Source organism: Myotis lucifugus, unplaced genomic scaffold, assembly GCF_000147115.1.
Source record: "Myotis lucifugus unplaced genomic scaffold, Myoluc2.0 scaffold_0, whole genome shotgun sequence".
Classification (NCBI taxonomy): domain Eukaryota; kingdom Metazoa; phylum Chordata; class Mammalia; order Chiroptera; family Vespertilionidae; genus Myotis; species Myotis lucifugus.
Genome location: NW_005871048.1, coordinates 46,034,241 through 46,057,295, shown reverse-complemented (window position 1 = coordinate 46,057,295; position 23,055 = coordinate 46,034,241). Strand labels below are relative to the sequence as shown.

The window sequence follows — 23,055 nt, the reverse complement described above, 5'->3', positions numbered from 1 at the left end:
ATACACATATTTTTAAAGTTTAAAATAAAATTTTCATAATAAATCAAAACAAATAGAAATTAATAGTTTTTTAGCGTATGATATTTTTCAAAACACGCCCCTTTATGTAGAGGTATATTGCAAAATTTGCACATGTAGCGTGTCTCACTGCGCAATTTATGAACGGAACATACGCGACACCTTCTCAAAATGTTTTTCTTTTTTCCACTTCCGACAATTGCCTGTAACGTATGCTTTCTCATGTCCATCGATAGCCTGCATGGTGGATCAGATGTAGGTGGTTTAGCCCGCATTCCAGAAGTAGACGGTACTGGTTGAAGGTCTGGAACAATGTCCATGTCCTCTGGAATATCATCCGTCAACCAGTGGATAGCTGTTTGTTTCAAAAACATTTTAAAACCCATTTTTCTTTGCCTCACTGATTTGTAAACTGCATAAGAATTAAATAATGCGCAATTTATCATATACATTGCCAACCTTTTTGTCCATTTGACCGTCCTCCGCAATATCGAATAATATGAAAGGTATTGGTCGGCCCGGTCAACACCTTTCATATGTTTTTGTAGTCAATGAGTGCATTCGGTTTGACAATTTTCTTTTTTGATGTTCTGTCAATATTCTGACTTTCTTCCATCTCCGCAGAATGAATCGAAGAAATCAGGTATACAGGCTTTTTTGATTGCCACACTTGTAACAATATATCATTTTTCCTTATAAATTTTGTTTCACCTTTTTTCAAAGAAATTGTTTGAAAATCTTTAGGTATACCTCGATTTTTCCGGATTGTTCCACATATTCTGAATTTGTTTTTCATAAGTGCTTCACAATTTGCGACGCTATTATAATAATTGTCCATATATATATGGTACCACGAATCAGTGTATGGAGACACTACTGTTTGTATCGTTTCCAATAATCGCTTTCCTTCGCCGCAATAAATTTCCATGTTACAGATATATCCTGTATCACTTTCGCACAACAAACGAACCAATATTCCATATTTAACGATCTTGCCAGCATTATATACCCTAAAGAATAATCTTCCCCTCCAAGGTACGATCCCTTCATCTAGTGATAATTGCTGATGAGGTTTGTAAATATTTATAAATTTAGGCACAAAATAATCTAGTACTGGTCTCACTTTGCAAAGTCTATCTGATTCATTTACGATATCCGCATTATTATTGAAGTGCCAAGCTTTCCATATCTGTCGGAACCTGTCTCTCGTCATCGTTTTACCAAAATATGGCGTCTCCGTCCATGGCTCCGTGGTCCAATAGTCATCTCTTCTATCTTTGCGCACCTGTCCCATGAGAACAATTAACCCTAAAAACTTCTTCATCTCTTGAGGGGTTATATCTTTCCACTTTAGGCTTTTTTTTGAAAGTTTGAAATTATTCCTATTTTGATTATAATACCTGTTTGACTCCTCTACAAGAAATTCAAAAAAATCATCTCCGATAAATAATTTCACGGCATCTTCTATATTATTTATAACAGCATCTGTGTTTAATCCTTGATGCCCTAAAAAATCTTCTAAGACCGGTGGATTATCAACATGCGACCATTCTTCTCTCCCGCCTTCTATATCTGACTCTGAGTCAGAGCTGGAGCTCGAAATTCTTCGTCGCCTCAATGTCCTGGGACGCACCATTACTTCATCATCACTAGAATCTTCATCACTTGTACTCGCATTTTCAAGATCGCTATCACAAGAATAATTGGACAACTTGTCTGCACAAAACTCATCATCACTATAGTCTGAATGCTGCGACATTCTAGGTTAAAGCAAATAAAAATAATACTAACTGAAAATAGCGGTACTCCGATAGATATCTGATATAAAAACATAATTATTATGCGAACACTTTGCGGAACGATTTTATTTTATTTGGTTAAAAAATTCTATATGAATGTCTTTATCACAATATATTTAAATATTTAAACACGTAATAATATTCACAAAACTCAAAACTAAAGACGTCCGGACACAAGAAGTATTTCTCAATAACTATTCTCTTTGCATGGTGAGATATCCAGGGATATCGGTTATAAAATGAGAAAACAATACATTGGTACCCTAACGGTATTGTACTCGACCAGCGCCATAAAGTGTTCTCTACTTACAAGGGATTTTTATGATACCTATTACCCCAATGGGTATGAAACGGTTCGCATACACAGGTAGGTATCTTTGTGAACGGCAAACAAACAAATATTTGGTAATACGCAGTTACAATCGGCCCGAGTTTACACGTTTCCCGCACTCCACCGCAAATCTATATGAACCGAGTTAAGACGGCTCCCGCGGAGTACGCGCAATTCACGCGAGCCGACTTAACTCGTTTCCTGCAATCCAAGTGTTAAAAGGTGTTTGTTTATGAAATGTAAAATGTAAAAATTATTTAAGGTTTTCCATTCAGAGTCCTCATTCTTCAAGACTTATTCATGAAGCATCTTTAATTCCTGCTTTAGTACTTTGGGTATACTAACTGAATAGTTTAATATTGTCAGGAACAAGTGTTTATATAGGAATATGCCAGGAAAAAGGTATACTTATTTTGGCGATATTGAAAGATTGTTTCTTTCTAAGCTTGATCTAGAATAGTTTTTAAAATATCTGTTAAGAGATGGCTTAAAAGAATCCTGTCTTAAATATTTCTTCATTATAGATCTTGATAAAATTTTAGGTAGCAATGATTTAGAAATAATATTCTCTGACATGCCTGGAATATAACAATCCTAACTTCACACTGAAATATGAATCCTTCTCAGGGGTTGCCCAAGTCTGTTGTATAGTGTTGGTCTCTGAAACAATGTGAACAAGTCCAGACTAGACTAGACGTTCTCCTTGAGGAGAAAGAGACCATGTGAATTTTTCATAAGGATAACTTTATTCGAAATAAAGCCCTACCTTTTTATCCTGAGATTTTATCTTTTGTAGCAAAAAAAATATTTAGATGACAGCCTTTGTTATTTCATTTTATGTCTTTCAGTAGCATAGTAGTTGGTCACTCCCTGTCTCCTCAACTTCCTTATCCTATCTAATAAAAGAGTAATATGCAAATTAACCGTCACACCCTCACTCCGCCAGTCCGTCACAAAGATGGCGGCAGCCACTGAGCTGGAGTGAGCAGGAGGCTTAGGTTGCCCCCGGCGATGGAGGAAACCAAGCTTCCCGCCTGCCCTGGCCACCCTGAGCTCCACTCAAGGCTACAAAGTTTTAATTATAGAAGTTAAATAAATCCCAGATACCTGCTTCCAGCCAGTGTGGCCTCCGCTCAAGGAGGGGCTGGGAACATGCGTTGCCAGGGGCAACCCAGGCTTCGAGCGGGACCAAGGCTACAAAGTTTCAATTATAGAAGTTAAATAAATCCCAGATACCTGCTTCCAGCCCGTGCCTGTGGCCAGCCTGAAAACGGCCATCAGCCCCTCACCCAGGCTGGCCAGGCACCCCAGCGTGACCCCCACCCTGAAGAGGCTTGGCCAACCTGAAAACGGCCCTCAGCCCCTCACCCAGGCTGGCCACACCCCCATGGGTGAGGGTCCCCTCTGTGGGGCTTGACCAGCCTGCAAACAGCCCTCAGCCCCTCACCCAGGCTAGCCAGGCACCCTAGTGGGACCCCCACCCTGATCCGGGACACCCTTCAGGGCAAACCAGCCAGCCCCCACCCATGCACCAGGCCTCTATCCTATATAATAAAAGGGTAATATGCAAATTGACCCTAACAGAAGAACGACTGGGAATGACTGGTCACTATGACACACACTGACCACCAGGGGGCAGACGCTCAATGCAGGAGATGCCCCCTGGTGGTCAGTGCGCTCCCACAGGGGGAGCTCTGCTCAGCCACAAGCCAGGCTGATGGCTGCCAGTACAGCGGTGGTGGTGGGATTCTCTCCCGCCTCCTCAGCAGCACTAAGGATGTCCGACTGCAGCTTAGGCCTGCTTCCCGCCAGCAAGTGGACATCCCCCGAGGGCTCCTGGGCTGCCAGAGGGATGTCTGACTGTCAGCTTAGGCCCGATCCCCTGGGGAGCGGGCCTAAGTCAGCAGGTGGACATCTCCCGAGGGGTCCCAGACTGCGAGAGGGCACAGGCCGGGCTGAGAGATCCCCCTGAGTGCACAAATTTTTGTGCACTGGGCCTCTAGCTTTTAAATAATCTGTTAAATCCTAAAGTTTGTGAACTAATGCCTTTAAAATACGTTTTGAGCTAGAAATAGGATTGTCATTTTCTTGTGAGAGTATATATAGGAAATTCTTATCTGAATGTCTTCTTACATTGCTAGAATATGAGTTAGTTAAGAAGCCTGGCCTTAGGCCCGTATTTTGCCAGAAATAAAATATTTTAGTCTGTCTTATCATAAGTGAATAGAATTTCTAAATACTAGCAACAGAGAATGGCAGGTTTTAGATATAGATAATATTTTGGAGTCCTTTTGATCTGTATAATTATATACATACAATCTGTATTCTATTATGTCATTATTGTATGTGATAAGACATGAACATTTGATCATACTAAATTTTAACAAAATAGTTTTCTACTTTGCACTTTGAAAAGGAATAACTAAAAACAATATCCTTTGCCCATGCTATTCTGATAATTAGTTTTTAAAGAACATTTTTTATGCGTAGGGGAAAAGAACAACAAAGTCCAAGGATTGAGAATATTTAAGCACAATATAATTTTGGTGGGCATAATGGGAATTCTTTTCATACGTAGAGAAACATAATTCTTATCACGTGAACCCATTTAAGCAGATGTCCAAATGTGATGGTAAAATGATTCTGTTGCATGTTGTTTACCATCCAAGCATTAGAAATATAGTTTGATTTAAAAGATTGGGTCATTTGGTTATGTAGTTCTTTTCTGAAAGAAAAAAAAGGAACTTCATATTCTTTTCTAAATTGATTTAACTAGTGGGAGATATATGAGAAAGCATTAAGTTATAGGTTGATGCCGGTTTTTAGATAGTTATCTATATAATAGTGTTCTGAATAGCACTCAGAAAAGATTTGTGAAGAAGTGTAACTTAATTTTACATAAATCACTTTATTTAAACTAACTGAACAATGAATTAGCTTGTCCTTTAAAAAATATTTATTATTTTGTCAGAACAAAGTTCAGAAAATCTCAGAACCTGCTTTAAGATCATCAACGGTTATATCTTTTTATCATCAACAGAATTTTTACAGGTATGTTGTAGTTTTTACATTGTAAACATTTATATAGTTATGATTTTGTTTCTCATTTGAAATGAGGAGGTACCTTTACAAAATTTAAATGATTCATCTGTATTACTTGAAGTGGGGGGGAAATTTTATAAGCATTGAAAACTTCAGGGCAGATGAGATGCAGTTCCATTAATTAGTTTTTTAAACCCAGAAAATATGCTCTTTGAATAAATAGATTCTCATATTGCTATAAAAATCAGCATAGGGAATAAGTTATACTTTTATTCTCTAACCTTTCCTAAAGAGTTGTAATTGTAACTTTAGTATATAAATCTCAAATAGATTATAATGAGTCCCAAATTGAATTTTATGTGTTTTTTAGTATTGTAGATACATTCGTATGTATATTTTGACCTTTGATTGAATTTCAGACATATGCAGCAGGTCTGTGTCAGTCCTTTTGTGAGCTGCTAAGTGACATTACTACAGAAGGTCAAGTTCAAGTGCTCAAGGTATTGTCACTTTAAAAATTATTGATACAAGTTTATAAGATTATTGTTACAAGTTTTCCATCTATATTTTGTGAAATTGGATCTTTATTTGAGTTTGGATGATTGGCAAGGAGAAGAGTAATTCTAGACAGTAATATCTTTTAGCAGTATTCAGTTGGTCTAATACTTCAGGACCAGAAGTCTCAAATTTGACCATGCGTGCAGATCACCTAGGATGTTGTTAAAATGCAGATGCCACATTTTTTAAAAAATATATTTTATTGATTTTTTACAGAGATGAAGGGAGAGGGATAGAGAGTTAGAAACATTGATGAGAGAGAAACATCGATCAGCTGCCTCCTGCACACTCCCTACTGGGTATGTGCCTGCAACCAAGGTACATGCCCCTGGCCGAAATCGAACCTGGGACCCTAGAGTCCGCAGGCCGACGCTCTATCCACTGAGCCAAACCAGTCAGGGCCAGATGCCACAATTTTAAGAAATTCCCCTCATCCCGAGACCTTCCTTTGTATAGCAAGGCTTTAAAAACTTTTATGAATTATCCAAAGGCTGGTGATATTTGATACTCTTACCCCTCTAGTTTGTTAGCCGGCTTTTGGATAAAATTTTTCACATTATAAATTGTTACTTTTAATTTGGGTTGACTATCAGAATACCAAGTTTGTATGGATTGTGTAAAATTAAGAACCAATGTCAAATCACTGTGTTGTACACCTGAAACTAATATATGTCAGTTATACCTCAGTTAAAAAACAAAGCCAAAACAAGCAAATAAGCTTTGAGTTAGTCTTTATGCATTATATCTTTACAGGTTAAAGATATATATTATCTTTATATATCCTATCCTATATAATAAAAGGGTAATATGCAAATTGACCCTAACAGCAGAACAACTGGGAATGACTGGTCACTATGACACACACTGACCACCAGGGGGCAGACACTCAGTGCAGGAGATGCCCCCTGGTGATCAGTGCGGTCCCACAGGGGGAGCTCTGCTCACCCAAAAACCAGGCTGACGGCTGCCAGCATAGCGGGAGCCTCTCCCGCTTCAGCAGCGCTAAGGATGTCCGACTGCAGCTTAGGCCTGCTTCCCGCCAGCAAGTGGACATCCCCCGAGGGCTCCCAGGCTGCCAGAGGGATGTCTGACTGCCAGCTTAGGCCCGATCCCCCGGGTAGCGTGCCTAAGCCAGCAGGTGGACATCCCCCGAGGGGTCCCAGACTGCGAGAGGCACAGGCCGGGCTGAGGGACCCCTTCTCTTCCCCCCCCCCCCCACCCCCAGTGCACAAATTTTTGTGCACCGGGCCTCTAGTTTATAATAATTATAGTGGTTATCTCTCTCACAGACTTCTGGAAACTAGAAGTCAATATGTGGTCAGGGCCATTCTCTCTCTATCCATCTCTCTCTCTGTAGACTGCAGAGGACAGTCTGTTCCATGCCTTTCTCTTAGCTTCTGTTGGTTGCTGGAAGTCTTTGGCTCCCTTGGCTTGTACATGCATCACAATGCCTCCGTTGTCACATGACATTTTCCTCATATTTCTGTTATTTCTTCTTTTAAGGGCACCAATCATAGGGGATTAACTTTATCTTAATCACATCTGTAAAGATCCTGTATTCAAATAAGGTCACATTCATAGGTATCTGGGATTAGGACTTCAACATACCTTTCTATGTGCAGATTTTAATCTATAACAAGTATGTAGTATTAAAAAGTAAATCGATGACTTTTATGTATAGAGAGGTAGTAAGGAGAACCTGATCTGAGTAGGTTTTTGTAGATAACAGTGGCTCAGTAGAAGAGAAAATGGCTCCAAATGATACAAGGGATTGGGATTTCAAATCCAGAGGGTATATGGAAGGATTACTTTGGAAAAGAAGCAAGAATTTGTTTTCTGAGTTGGCAAGGATGGCAGTAATTGAAGCTGTGGTTATACTGGTAGGTGAAGAGTATAGGTAACTGGCATGTGACCTTGGTGTCTTCAGTCCAAAGAGACAAGGTTGTCAGAACTGCCTGATGCCTGTCAGTATGAGACAGAGGTACACTGCAGAATGACTAGAACAGTACTTCTGCATTTATTTCGGGGTGGGGGGCAAGTATTCATCTCAGTGTTCATTCTTAAATGAATTATATCTTACTGATGTTTCAGTTGATTTTTAAGCATGATTCAGTTATATTAATGTCTTAGGCATTAAGGCTTTAAGATAATTATAATGTTGAAAGGTTTTTTAAAAGAATTGAGATAAAAAGTTCTTTAGTTGATTCTGACCCTCCCTCCCCCCAAAGTTTGTTTACCAAACATTACACTCTTTAGCACTCTGAGTTTTCCTGTCATATTTTTTCTTTGTTTTTTTTAAAATATATATTTTTTATTGAATTTTTACAGAGAGGAAGGGAGAGGGATAGAGAGTTAGAAACATTGATGAGAGAGAAACAGTAATCAGCTGCCTCCTGCACACTCCCTACTGGGGATGTTCCCGCAACCAAGGTACATGCCCTTGACCGGAATCGTCCGCAGGCTGACGCTCTATCCACTGAGCCAAACCGGTTAGGGCTTCCTGTCATATTTTAAATCATAATAGAAACTTAAAACTAAAAGAGGGCAAATAGAGTGAAACTGTATGGCAGAGCTCTGATTTTAGTTTATAGGTTCTTCAGTTTCTTTTTTAGAGTAAAGGATAAAGGCTGAGAATCTGCACATGCCACTGTTACCAGGGAGCATGTGGGCTTCAAAGGGGTAATTACAGGAGTCTCTGTCTGGCTTGTTGAGACCCAGGTGTATCAATCTTCACCCATACTAATTTCAAAGTATTCTAGCTCCAAAGCTTACAAATAACATTGTGATTTTCTGTTAAATATTATAACATTTACAACATTATCATTGACTTGTTTACTGAAGTTTTTTGTGAATTTATGCTCTTACCCAAACGATGTGTTGGCAATATATAATTATAGTGAGGAACTTCATCAGTCTAGCACAATCTTAACTTAATCTTTTGCCTTAGTGATAATTTTTTCTCTGGAAGTACAAGAGATAGCAAGTAACTGACACTTGGGACTTAATTCTAACTATTTGAGGGAAAACTGATTGGCAATGTGGGAGTGACAGAAATTTGAGAGAAAATTGCTATGTCATTAAGATTTTATCTTTATAGATTATTCAGTGTGTGTATTTTTAAAGTTTTTATCCTCTGCTAGCCTATAAGCTTTTCTGTGATCATAAACTTAGTAAATATATGTTCTGTTTTCTCTGAATGCATACAATGTAAGTGATTTGGAAGCCTGGGAATCCATAATTCTCATGTTACAGATTGCCGGGTGATTATCATGACATCGGGTAGAAGTGCTGTGTAAAGTATGCTGACAGTGCATTTGGAATGTTATTCTCTCCTTGACCTGTGCCTTGGTTTGCACACCCAGTTTTGCTACTTCTATAGTTCTTGAGTACATTCTGGGCTTAAATTCTATTAGTTATTATGTAAGGGTTTTTACTATGTGATTTTTTATAATCTGTAACTGAAATATCTGAAATCCTCTGAGTTAAATTTTAAGTGATGGAGGAAAGAGGTTGCTTCTTATGTTTAAATTTGAATTGAAAATTTTTTTTCTCCTGCTTTTCTGCAATGTTATTAGTAGTAAAGTAATTATTGAAAGACAATTTGTTTTAAGTCACATGGAATGGACATTGTGAAACTTATTTGACAAATGAGTCAAGTTTTTAGAATATGTCCTAAGGAGAATATTTACTTTCTTACTATTTTTTAAAAAATTATATTCATGTAAAATACTTAGAGGCAGGTTACACTCTGGACTGCAACAAAACTGTATGGTTAGAGTATTGGCTCTACTACTTCGAAGCTCTGTGAGGTGAGCAAGTTAATCTGTGTTTCTCACTTTCCATCTATAGAATGGGGATGAAAACTTTACCTACTTCCTAGGTTGAGGTGAGGATTACATGAGTTATTTAACAATGCCTAGCATGTAATCAGCTAATCTAAGTGTTGGCTATTTCAATCTAATTTAATACTATTATGTAGTTATCTAATTATATATACACCAGTAATCTCCCTTTGGGGTAAAACACACTAATACACTTGTAGGCCACAAAATTGGTTGGTTGCCAAGATCTTTGGCTGTAAGAAAAACAAAACAAGACAAAACAAGTTATTCTGCCTATTTCTCTGACCATTTCTTCTAAATAAATGTTTATTTAAAATAAAGAATACATTAGTTAACTTTTTAAAAGTTAAGTAGGTGATTTACACAGTGATGGAGCTTTACTCTTTATCAAGAACTACATATCTTACCTGGCTATTTAAAATTAATTGCATTTCTTTCTTGTTTTTCAGAATAGCACAATTTAAAATTTTTTTATTTATGGAAAATTCCAGATTTACATAATGTACAACACTATTCTTGTAATTTTAGCAGAAAAAAATGACTTTCTTATTTTTTCCTTTTAAGTAAAAGGAAGGTAATGTCATTATTTGTCCCTCAGTTTTACTTAATATATTTTTTATTGAATGACTCAGCACAAATCAGTTTTCATACATATATATTAAAATAATTGTAACATTTAACATAAGTTATAGATTAAACCAATTTCTCTGTAACTATGCCAATAGGAGGTCGTTAATACTTTAATTAAAATTTGATAACATGATTTAGGGCTATTTTTATATGAACATTGCTATTGTCAAACCTGTATATTTGATTTGATCTCAAACCAGTATTTTATTGTTTATTAAATAGATGTTAAATACTAGGAATATATTAATTATCATTAATAAGGTATTTATGAGTTTTTAAATAAGGAATATTCTAGGACAGTGGTGCTTTTATTCTTGTACATGAAAGCTGAGAGTACTCTTAAAAGTTTTGGCATTTTCCTATTCTCAGAGTTCATTAAAGCTATAATAATAGTTTTTAATATTAGCTCATTATTTTCATTTTTAATACCTCTCAGATACTGCTTCTTAATATAGTATGCTATATAACATTTAAAATATATTTTTTACTAAACATCACTGTTATACTAATTTCTGACAGTATATGAAAGTAACTTTGTGCTTTGAAGCAGAAAATTACAATGTTATGAAAATTGGATAGACAAGTATGCCTACTTTAGGGCAAGTGGTTAAGAGCAAAAATAGACTTTATTGTATTCTATGACTTGGAACAACTTATCTAGATGAATACAATTATATTCTAAAAATATTCAAATTTTAATTGTTAAGATTTCTTAATTTGAAATTTTTCTATGTGTATATACAACTTTGAGTTTAGAAATTCTGTTTTTTCCCCCCTGTGATCTAATCAAGCAGTAATGAGCCAGTTGCTTTCATTCTTTGTGATATGGTTTATTTAAGATGGCACAAATATTTTTCTGGCATAATTTATTCTATATTAATAATAGCTAATACTAGCACTTACTATATGCTGCACATTTCTAAGCACATAATATAGAGATATAGAGTTCATGTAATGCTCCCATAAACCTATGACGACAGTACTGTTCTTTTCCCAGTTTTTACAGATGAGAAATTAAGTAACAAAGCAGTAAATCTCTTGCCCAGGGTCACACAGTTAGTAAGTATTGGAGCTGTGATGTAAAGCTAGGCATTCTGACTTCAGGATTCATGATCTAACTTCTTGTAATTTAGTGTAAGCCTAAATCAATAGAATTGTTTGAGTGCAAGGCACAAACTAAAAGCTTGCATTCTTGACAGATTTTAAATACAGTCTGTTCCAGGTATGATCCATCAGAAAAGGGTTGGATTAAAATTAAAGTGCAGAAGTTCAATTTGTAATAGCAAAATGCTTATAAAAATAGTAATATATGATTGATTATTTTGCCATGCAGAAGAATACAGCTTTAAAAAGGAATGAAGACAACCTCTGTAGACAGTTTGAGAATGATTTTTGAGACTATAAGTAAAGACTATTGTCTAATCCTTGTATTGAAAGAGTGCCACGTAGACACAATGGAAAAATAAATCAAACTAATAAAAGTGGCAGAGGAAGAGAGAATGGGAGCTAGATCTCCTAGGATATATATCTGTTTTGTGTTTTTGCTTTAGAGCCATGTAGATATTCTACATGATTTAAAATAATGAAAGTAAAGCAGTTCCTAAAGTTAAAAAACAAGATGAAACATTTGAATCTATTATTATGTTGGTGGTAGAGACATCTGAGAAGAATATTTCAACTAACTTTAATACATAGTACTTTACAGGTATGTCACTGGTAGAATACAACATTAGAACAGAAACAAGGATATTATAAATTACACTAGAGGCCCGGTGCACGAAATTCGTCCATGGGGTGGGGGGGAGGGGTGGTCCCTCAGCCCGGCCTGCACCCTCTCCAATCCGGAACCTCTTGGGGGATGTCCGACTGCCGGTTTAAGCCTGATCCCACAGAAATCGGCAGTCAGACATCCCTCTCGCAGTCCGGGACCGTTGGGTCCTAACCGCTCGCCTGGCTGCCTGCCTGATTACCCCTAACTGCCTCTGCCTGCCGGCCTGATGCCCCTAACTGCTCCTCTGCCGGCCTCATCGCCCCTAACCGCCCTCCCCTGCTGGCCTGATCACCCCTAACTGCCCACCCTTGCCGACCTGATCGCCCCCAACTGCCCTCCCTTGCCGGCCTGATCGCCCCTAACTGCCTCTGCCTTGGCCCCTGCCACCATGGCATTGTCCGGAAGGACATCCGGAAGATGTCTGGTCTAATTAGCATATTACCCTTTAATTAGTATAGATATCAGTATTGTTATTAGTAACATTGGTATTGTTATTTTGAAACATATATATATATATAGTAGGTAGAAAGAAATAAGGTTATTAGAATCTGGCTCTCTTCAGTATATTAGAAGATGGAAATATTAAATCAAAGAAGTTATGTAAAATGATGTAATCTTGGATTTGGTGAGGTTATGGCATATGCTTTTTGGGAAGAGAAACTAGATGAGAAACTTACTGTCTAGAAGCAGTATCAATCCAGTGACAGCAAGTACCCCAGAACCTAGATTGTGCTCTGTACATATTGTGTCCTACTGGTTAACTCCAGAGCTCAGGCAAGGGATATACAAGATAATCTGGGAAGCTCTCTTTGTGCTAGAAGGAAGGGAAGGTGGGATTTTGTCAAAAGGATGCAGAAATTAACTGTATAAAAAATATTTTTATTGATTTCAGAGAGGAAGGGAGAGGGAGAGAGAGATAGAAACATCAATGATGAGAAACATCAATGATGAGAGAGAATCATTGATCGACTGCCTCCTGCACACCCCCTACTGGGGATGGAGCCCTCAACCTGGGCATGTGCCCTTGACTGGAATTGAACCTGGGACCCTTCAGTCCGCAGGCCGACGCTATATCCACTGAGTCAAACAGGCGAGGGCAGGGAATTAACTTCGAAGGAGCTCCCACTGGCTAATTATGGACAGTTTGAACATTAAAACAAACGGAAACTAAGTGGATTAAAACACATCAAACATGTTAAAATCCCTGAGAACATAAGATTCCCCACCAAGAAGAGTAAGCTGTGATTTAAGTTCTGTTAACATCTGGAAATTACCTTACTTTTAACTACTTATTATTAGTTATAATTAGTGTCATTTCCTTTTTGGAGCTGTTTGGCAGTCTGGTGCACATGTATTTCACTTAAAATAATATACACAATTGTATATTACCACTGAAGTCAGAGATGCATTTTTCAAAATTTTGTTTAGAAGTGAAAACTATGTCAGAATGTTTGACCATTATAGAAGAACCTTCATTATGGAAATAGTTTGAAATCTGGCTTTTAAGTCACAACTGCAAAATATTTCTTGGGAAATGGATTATAGAGTGTTATGTGTGTGACAATAATGTAGGACCATTCCATATGGATTTCCCACAGGCATCTCAAGTTCAGCATGTCCAAAATCAAACCTCAGTATAACTAACAACACCATAATTTGTATCCATTGACCAAACATGAAAACTAGGAGTAATCCCAGACTTGTTCACCTTTAGTCAACTGTTCAATTTGTTTTCTATTTTTTATCAGTTCTACTTGCTGAAATTTCTCTTAATTCAATTACACAATCCCTGCCTCCAAGTCTGATAATGGCATTTTCCTACATAATTTTTCAGAAACAATCTTACCTTCCCTAGCTATGATTCCTACTTTTTGAATACAAAGACTCCAATTTAGTTTTGAAATATTGTAGTTCTTTTACACAATAGTAACTATACCTTTATATGTAAAGAATATGTATAGCAACACCTTGCTTGTATTAAATGATAGATACATTTAAATGAATTTATATTTTAAAAGTCATAATGATCAAATTTCTTTTCTACACAAACTTTTGTAATCCTTTGGAACTAGTCAGATGTTTTTGGTGTAATTTTTTTTATACCATTTGTCTCTGCTCTATGTTCAGACATATTGACCCCATCAGGTATTTTATTACTTTAATTTTCCCGAAGAAGTCTCTTCTAAATGCCTTTTGAATTTCTTCTTTGTAGCTTTCAGTATTCATCTGTCATTTTCTTTATCCTTTTAAAAGTGCCCCTTTCCCGTTTATCTTTTCTTAAAATTTTAGTTGGGTTTCAGGAGGAAATGAAGTTAAATATGTATCTGACAATCAGATGGCCTTACTTTCCACTCATAGATAAAATGGAGATTGTCTAGTGACATCATTCTCTGAGACTCAGTCCTCCAGCGTATCTACATCCCCACCTTTATTCCAAATGCCTTCCTCATCTCTATTCCAACTCCCATTTTTTTTAAACAAAATAAGCCTTATGAAGATCATATTTAATTATGTGCTGAATCTCCTGTGGCTTTTAATCAGGAACTGTAATATCTTTTATTCTGTGTCTTTTAGTAGATAGCATAGTGTTTAGTCCATAGTAAAAAAGTTTTTATATTTTTAAGCTTATCTTGTCTTTGGACATCCCCCTTTACTTCTTACTCAAAATTAGAAAACTCTGTCACCCTGGCCAGGTGGCTCATTTGGTTGGAAAGTCGTCCTGTACACCAAAGGTTGCAGGTTCGATTTCCAGTCAGGGCAAATATGCAGGTTTTGGGTTCGATTCCTGGTCAGGGCACATATGTAGACTGCAGGTTTGATCCTCTGTCAGGGCATGTATGGGAGGCAACTGATCAATGTTTCTCTCTCACATTGATGTTTCTCAGTTTCTCTTTCTCTTTCCCTTCCTCTCTTTATTAAAAAAAAATCAATAAATATATCCCTACGAAGGATTAAAAAAAAAGAAGAAAAAGAAAAGAAAACATTGTCATTCCTGGGTACTTTGTGCTTATCTTTAAAACGTTTTGAAATGCATGGAGGTGTATTTGATTGTCCTTGTGTTCGGAGCATGTTATTGGTACATGATGAGTCCAGACTGAAGATACTAAAGGCCCCTCAATGCATGGAATAGTCCTGCACAGTAAACACTGTCCCACTTAGAATGCCAGTCGTCAGTCTTGAGAAACGTTGCTTGAAGTTTAAAGGGAAACCTGGCTCTGCCTTGAGACTGGTGCTTGCCCACAAGCCTCTCAAATGGTGTCTGGTTTTCTTCCTCACTGATGCTTCCTGACCACTGCCTGTCTTATTCCCTAAACAGTAAAACAGCCCTGGTTGGTCAGTTGGTTGGAGTGTCATCCTATGCACCGAAAGGTCACTGGTTCCATTCCTGGTCAGGGCACATGCCAGGTTTTGGTTCCATCCCTGGTCAGGCAGGGTGGGTGTGGGAGGCAACCAATTGTTTTCTCTGTCACATTGATGTTTCTTTCTCTCATTTCCTCTCTCTCTAAAAACCAATAAAAACGTTTTAAAAATAAATAAAAATAAAACAAAAGTAAGCAAACAAAATCACACCCCACTCTGAATTTTCTGCTACCTTTGTTATGGACAGAACCCATCTTAATCATATAAGAGTAATTTTTATAATTTTTACTTGTAACAATCAGTGCTCATGCTTAGTAATATACGTGATCACATTATAAATGAAATAATATCATCTCTCACTTAATAGGTAGTATATATACAACATGCCTTTTTCTGTCCAATTTATTGATAAATTTAAAGGTAGATTTCTTTTTGGGCATTGTGTACAGTTGTTACTAATTTTCCTTTTCACTATGAAAAACCAATACTTTGGAAATGCCTTTTGCTGCCTCTATTTTAATGTTTTGTAATGGTTTTTTGTTTAAAATGCAAAGATAAGAATTACATTAACAACATGATATCAATGGTATTGGAGTGTGATTAATTATAATTCTATGTAAGGTGTATAGCTGTGTCTAGATATTACACATTTTATGTCAAATTGCATTTTTAATGAATTATTTTGTAACAGTGTGTCTAGAGCCAGAATATCAATTACCTACCTCATGTACTCATTTGTATCTTGGATTTGGTGTGATATTTAATACATTGTTTTCTTTACCTGTAGCTTTCATTATTGCCTGCAACCAATGTGTCTTTATGATTTTTAGGTTGTGGAAAATGCCCTTAAAGTGAACCCAGTATTAGGCTCGCAAATGTTTCAACCGATTCTACCCTGTGTTTTCAGAGGTATTATAGAAGGGGAGGTAAGATTTTTATTAAGCTTCTAAGGACAGTACTGGACCCTGAGAGTTTTAGTTTTAATTATTTTCCCTCTTCATTGAAAAATTATATCTTCATTGTCTTAAGTAAAAGGAAAGCTTTTAAAAATATTTGATTATTTTGAAGTAAATTAAGTAAATTTCAGATATTCATACAGCTTTGTTATTTTTCCACATAGGGAAGGGTAGATTTCCTTTGCTATCTCATCTCTCACTCATATGTTCTAAGTCCAGCTCTTAAATTGATCCATTTAACTATGTATGTTAAGAACATTTAAAATAATATAAATATATAAATATATAAATACTAGTGGCCCGTTGCACGAAGATTCGCGCAATAGGCCTTCCTTCCCCTGGCTGCCGGCACCAGTTTTCCTCCGGCACCCGGGACCCAGGCCTTTGGTCCGGCCGCAGCAGCGAGGCTTGGCTTCTCTGCTCCGGCTGCTCCCAGCCCCTCCTTTTTTTTTTTTTCCAGCTCCTCGAGCAGAGGCCAGGGCTGGCTGGGAAGCCTGGGTCACCCCTGGCGACCCAGGACCCCAGCCACTCCTTGAGTGGAGCCCAGGCCCCCAGCTCCTCCTTGAGCGGAGCCCAGTGCGGGCTGGAAACCTGGGTTGCCCCTGACGACCCAGGCCCCCAGCCACTCTTTGAGCTGAGTCCAGGGCCCACGGGAAGCTTGGCTTCCTCCGTTGCCGGGAGCAACCCAAACCTCTTGCTCGCTCCAGCTCCGTGGCCGCCACCATCTTCAGTTGTCTGCAGTCTTCGCTCCGTGCTTGCGTATGCAAATTAACCGCCATCTTTGTTGGGTTAATTTGCATAGTCGCTCTGATTGGCTGGTGGGTGTAGCAGAGTGGCAGAGTGACTGAGTGATGGTTAATTTGCATGTTTCTCTTTTATTAGTGTAGATGCCATTGGTTAATATCCTTTCTCTGTTCTTCTCTCTTTATTATATATATACACACATATATTCTATAAGTATATATGTAGTACATATATATTACCTTGTGTGGCATATTCATTTTGTAAGTTAGATTCAGGTAATATTAACAGTTCATTCTAAAGAAGCAACATGAAGGAGAATATTGTTATTTCATGTCCCTGTTGATTTTTAATGTCTTTGATTATTTATAATTGCTTAATACAATTTTACATGTACTTTTTTAATTGTACAGAGGTATCCTGTAGTGATGTCAACATATCTCGGAGTTATGGGTCGAGTCCTGCTACAAAACACGAGTTTCTTTTCTTCACTTCTTACTGTGATGGCACATAAATGTAATCAGGAGGTAAGAATCAGGTTTTTTTTAAAATTGAAGGAAGTCTTTATCTAGATAAAGATTGGAAATAATTTGGTGAAATAATGATTCTGTAAAAGTCTTATTGTATTCAGACTTTTATATTTTAAATCTTTAATAACTAACATTGTACCTATAATTTGGGAGAAGAAAAAAGAATCTGTGAATGGCAGTTGAAACTTATATTTTCTGTTCAAAATGGGCAATTTTATTCTTAGTGATAGGAGTACATTAAATGAAACAGGGATACATATAATCATATGCAGTTTTTGTTTCATTTCTTTAACTTGTTTTAAATGCAATGCAGTGAGTTTTCATTATCATTATTGTGGGAAATGATCTTTCCCCCAAGGCTTATTAAAAAAATACTGTATTAAGTTGCATTTCTCTGATGATTGTTAGTGACTTTGAGCATTTTTAAATATGTCTGTTGGCCATTTGTATGTCCACTTTAGAGAAGTGTCTATTTAGGTCCTTTGCCCACTTTTTAATTGGATTGTTTGTCTTCCTTTTGTGTGAGTTTCTTATATACCTTGGATATTAAACCTCTATCAGATGTATCATTGGCAAGTATGTTCTCCCATGCAGTGGGCTTTCTTTTCATTTTGTTGATGGTTTCTTTTGCTGTGCAGAGGCTTTTTATTTTGATATAGTCCCATTTGTTTATTTTCTCCTTAGTTTCCTTTGCCCTAGGATATGTATAGGTAAACATATTTCTATGAGAGACGTCTGAGATTTTGCTGCCTATAGTTTCTTCTAGGATTTTTTTAAAAAAAATATTTCTTTATTGATTTCAGAGAGGAAGGGAAGAGAGAGAGATAGAAACATCCATGATGAGAGAGAATCATTGATTGGCTGCCTCCTGCACGCCCCCCCACTGGGGATCAAGCCTGCAACCCAGGCATGTGCCTTTGTCCGGAATCGAACCTGGGACCCTTCAATTCGCAGGCTGACACTCTATCCACTGAGCCAAGCCGGGCAGGGCTCTTCTAGGATTTTTATGGTTTCATGACTTACATTTAAATCTTTTATCCACTTGAGTTTATTCTTGTGTATAGTGTAAGTTGGTGGTCTAGTTTCATTTTTTTTGCATGTATCTGTCCAATTTTCCACCGCCATTTATTGAAGAGACTATTTTTACTCCCATTGAATCATGCTCTTGCCTCCTTTGTTAAATATTAATTGAGCATAATGACTTGGATCGATTTCTGGGGTCTCTCTTTCGTTCCACTGATCTATATGCCTATTCTTGTGTTAGTACCAGGCTGTTTTGATTACAGCGGCTTTGTAGTATAACTTGATATCTGGCATTGTGATTCCTCCAACTTTGTTCTTCTTTCTCAAGATTGCTGCAGCTATTCGAGGTCATTTTTTGGTTCCATGTAAATTTTTTGGAGTATTTGTTCTAGATCTATGAAATATGCCATTGGTATTTTAATAGGGATTGCATTGAATCTATAGATTACTTTGGCTAACAGAGGGACATTTTAATGATGTTAATTCTACCAATCCAATGAACACGGTATATTCTTCCACTTGTTTATATCTTTCTCTGTCTCTTTTTTCAACATCCTGTAGTTTTCCAAGTACAAGTCTTTTAGCTCCTTAGTTAAATTTACTCCTGGGTATCTTGAGGTATCACCTCTCACCTGTCGGAATGGCCACCATCAACAAATGATAAGTGCTTGCGAGGATGTGGAAGAAAGGGAACCCTAGTACACTGCTGGTGGAATTAGCAGCTATTATGGAAAACAGTATGGAGTTTCCTCAAAAAATTAAGTATGGAAATTCCATTTGATCCAGTGATCCCACTCCTAGGAATATATCCTAAGAAACCTGAAACACCAATCAGAAAGAATGTTGTATGCACCCCTATGTTCATAGCAGCACAATTTATAATAATAGCTAGAAATAGCCCAGGTGCCCATCAGTAGATGAATTGTTAAAAGAGCTGTGCTACATGTACACCATGGAATACTATGCAGCAGTAAAAAAAGATAGCATGGAGGGACCTGGAGAGTATTAGGCCAAGTGAAATAAGCCAGTCAGAGAAAGACAAGTATCACATGATCTCCCTCATATGTGGACTCTAAAGAACAAAATAGTTTACAAACTAAATATGAATTGAAAACACGGTGGTATAAATCAGAAGTTACAAAACTGTCTTGGTTCATGGTTGTGCCGTCAGTGTGTTACTAATATTTTCAAAGTGCTCCTGGGCCAAAAGAAAAGTATCTAACAGGTCCTTTTATTAAGAGGTTAGGTCCAGCCCTAACCGGTTTGGCTCAGTGGATAGAGCATCGGCCTGCGGACTGAAGGGTTCCAGGTTTGATTCCGGTTGAGGGCAGGTACCTTGGTTGTGAGCACATCCCCAGTAGGGGATGTGCAGGAGGCAGCTGATCGATGTTTCTAACTCTCTATCCATCTCCCTTCCTCTCTGTAAAATATCAATAAATTATATTTTAAAAATACTTAAAAAAAAAAGAGGTTAGGTCCAAACAAGTTAACATGTGTTTATATCTTAATAATTTATATCTTAATAATCTCAAGTGTAAATAATTGTCTTCAACTAATAAGCGTTTCTTGACTTTTTATTTTTTTAAAATATGTGGGAGCATTTTGGGGGGGGAAATGTAGAAGCACTAAAGTAGACAAGGGTAAGAACTTAAGGTTGATTTTATATTACCAAATCCATAAAGTAGAGTTTTTGATGTTAAATGCATTTTTTAAAAGGTGCTAGGATGGCTTTATAAGTAAATCCTGAGATTCTTTTTTTTTTTTCGGGGGGGGGGGCGCATCAAGAAAACTAACATTTATTAAGTATTTTTATTGCTCCAGGTTTTTACATATTTTATTTATTTATTTATTTATTTTTTAATATCAAGATTTATTTATTGCTTAAAGTATTACAAAGAGTATTACATATGTCTCCTTCCCCCCCCCCCCTTGACATTCCCCTGGCCTCCCCTACCGCCCAGTGTCTTGTGTCCATTGGTTATGCTTATATGCATGCATACAAGTCCTTCGGTTGATCTCTTACCCCCCACCCCCCACCCCAAACCCTCCCCGGGCTTCCCGCTGTAGGTTGACAGTCTGTTCAATGCTGCTTTGAGTCTGTATCTATTTTTGTTCATCAGTTTATAATGGTCTTTATTATCCATAAATGAGTGAGATCGTGTGGTATTTTTCTTTCATTGACTGGCTTATTTCACTTAGCATAATGCTCTCCAGTTCCATCCATGCTGTTGCAAATGGTAAGAATTCCTTCTTTTTTACAGCAGCAGAGTATTCCATTGTGTAGATGTACCACAGTTTTCTAATCCATTCATCTGATGATGGGCACTTAGGCTGTTTCCAAATCTTTGCTATGGTAAATTGTGCTGCTATGAACATAGGGATGCATATATCCTTTCTGATTGATGTTTCTGGTTTCTTGGGATATATTCCTAGAAGTGGGATCACTGGGTCAAATGGGAGTTCCATTTTTAGTTTTTTTGAGGAAACTCCATACTGTCTTCCATAGTGGCTGCACCAGTCTGCATTCCCACCAGCAGTGCATGAGTGTTCCCTTTTCTCCGCATCCTCTCCAGCACTTGTCGTTTGTGGATTTGTTGATGATAGCCATTCTGACAGGTGTGAGATGGTACCTCATTGTTGTTTTGATTTGCATCTCTCGGATGATTAGTGACTTTGAGCATGTTTTCATATGTCTCTTGGCTTTCTGAATGTCCTCTTTTGAAAAGTGTCTGTTTAGGTTCTTTGCCCATTTTTTGATTGGATTGTTTATCTTCCTTTTGTTAAGTTGTATGAGTTCCCTATAAATGTTGGAGATTAAACTCTTATCAATAATATTGGCAAATATGTTCTCCCATGCAGTGGGCTTTCTTGTTGTTTCGTTGATGGTTTCTTTTGCTGTGCTGAAGCTTTTTATTTTGATGTAGTCCCATTTGTTTATTTTCTCTTTAGTTTCCAATGCCCTAGGAGCTGTATCGGTGAAGAAATTGCTTTGGCATATGTCTGAGATTTTGTTGCCTTTGGATTCCTCTAGTATTTTTATGGTTTACCGTCTTACATTTAAGTCCTTTATCCATTTTGAGTTTATTTTTGTGTACGGTGTAAGTTGGTGGTCTAGTTTAATTTGTCTGCATGTATCTGTCCAATTTTCCCAACACCATTTATTGAAGAGACTGTCTTGACTCCATTGTATGTTCTTGTCTCCTTTGTCAAATATTAATTGAGCATATTGGTTCGGGCCGATTTCTGGGCTCTCTATTCTATTCCACTGATCTATATGTCTGTTCTTGTGCCAGTACCAGGCAGTTTTGAGAACAGTGGCTTTGTAATACAGCTTGATATCTGGTATTGAGATCCCACCTACTTTGTTCTTCTTTCTCAGGATCGCTGCAGCTATTCGGGGTCTTTTTTTATTCCAATTGAATTTTTTGGAGAGTTTGTTCTAGGTCTGTGAAATATGCCGTTGGTATTTTAATGGGAAGTGCGTTGAATTTATAGATTGCTTTGGGTAGTATGGACAGTTTAATGATGTTGATTCTACCAATCCATGAACATGGTATGTTCTTCCATCTGTTTATGTCTTCCTCTATCTCTTTTTTCAGTGTCCTGTAGTTTTTCGCATATAAGTCTTTTACCTCCTTAGTTAAGTTTATTCCTAGGTATCTTAATTTTTTTGGTGCGATTGTAAATGGGATTGCTTTTTTAGTCTCCGTTTCTGTAAGTTCACTATTGGTGTATAGAAATGCCATAGATTTCTTTTGTATACTGCTACATTGCCCAATTCATTTATTAAGTCTAATAGTTTTTTGGTGGAGTCTTTAGGGTTTTTTATGTACAATTTCATGTCATCTGCGAATAAGGACAGTTTTACTTCTTTTCCAATTTGGATGCTGTTTTTTGTGTTTTTTTTTTTTTGGATGCCTTTTATTTCTTCTTCTTGTCTAATCGCAATGGTTAATACTTCCAGTACTGTGTCGAACAGGAGTGGTGAGAGTGGGCATCCCTGTCTTGTTCCTGTTTTTAGGGGAAATGGTTTTAGTTTTTGTCCATTGAGTATAATGTTGGCTGTTGGTTTGTCATATATGACTTTTATTATGTTGAGGTATGATCCTTCTATTCCCACCTTGCTGAGAGTTTTTATCAAAAATGGGTGTTGGATTTTGTCATGCTTTTTCTGCATCAATTGATATGACTATGTGGTTTTTTTCTCTCAATTTGTTTATGTGATGTATCACGTTTATTGATTTGCAGATATTGTACCTTCCTTGCATCCCTGGGATAAATCCTACTTGGTCATGGTGTATGATCTTTCTAATGTACTGCTGGATCCGATTTGCTAAGATTTTGTTGAGGATTTTGGCATCTATGTTCATGAGGGATATTGGCCTGTAATTCTCTTTCATTGTGTTGTCTTTACCTGGTTTTGGTATGAGGGTGATGCTGGCTTCATAGAATGA

At 37.3% G+C, this 23,055-nt stretch overlaps 1 protein-coding gene across 6 annotated transcripts in view; it reads left to right on the top strand.

The window, feature by feature from the left end:
- Positions 1-23,055, top strand: part of IPO11 (importin 11) — a 127,129-nt gene that overhangs the window by 73,655 nt on the left and 30,419 nt on the right. For 5 of the 6 annotated variants that reach the window (XM_023751546.1, XM_023751532.1, XM_006081417.3 and 2 more), the window contains 4 exons: positions 5,120-5,199; positions 5,610-5,690; positions 16,182-16,277; positions 17,462-17,575. In XM_023751546.1, the coding sequence (XP_023607314.1) occupies positions 5,120-5,199; positions 5,610-5,690; positions 16,182-16,277; positions 17,462-17,575 (371 nt within the window). The remainder of the gene's footprint in view (positions 1-5,119; positions 5,200-5,609; positions 5,691-16,181; positions 16,278-17,461; positions 17,576-23,055) is intronic. The other variant, XM_023751540.1, reaches the window with a different exon arrangement.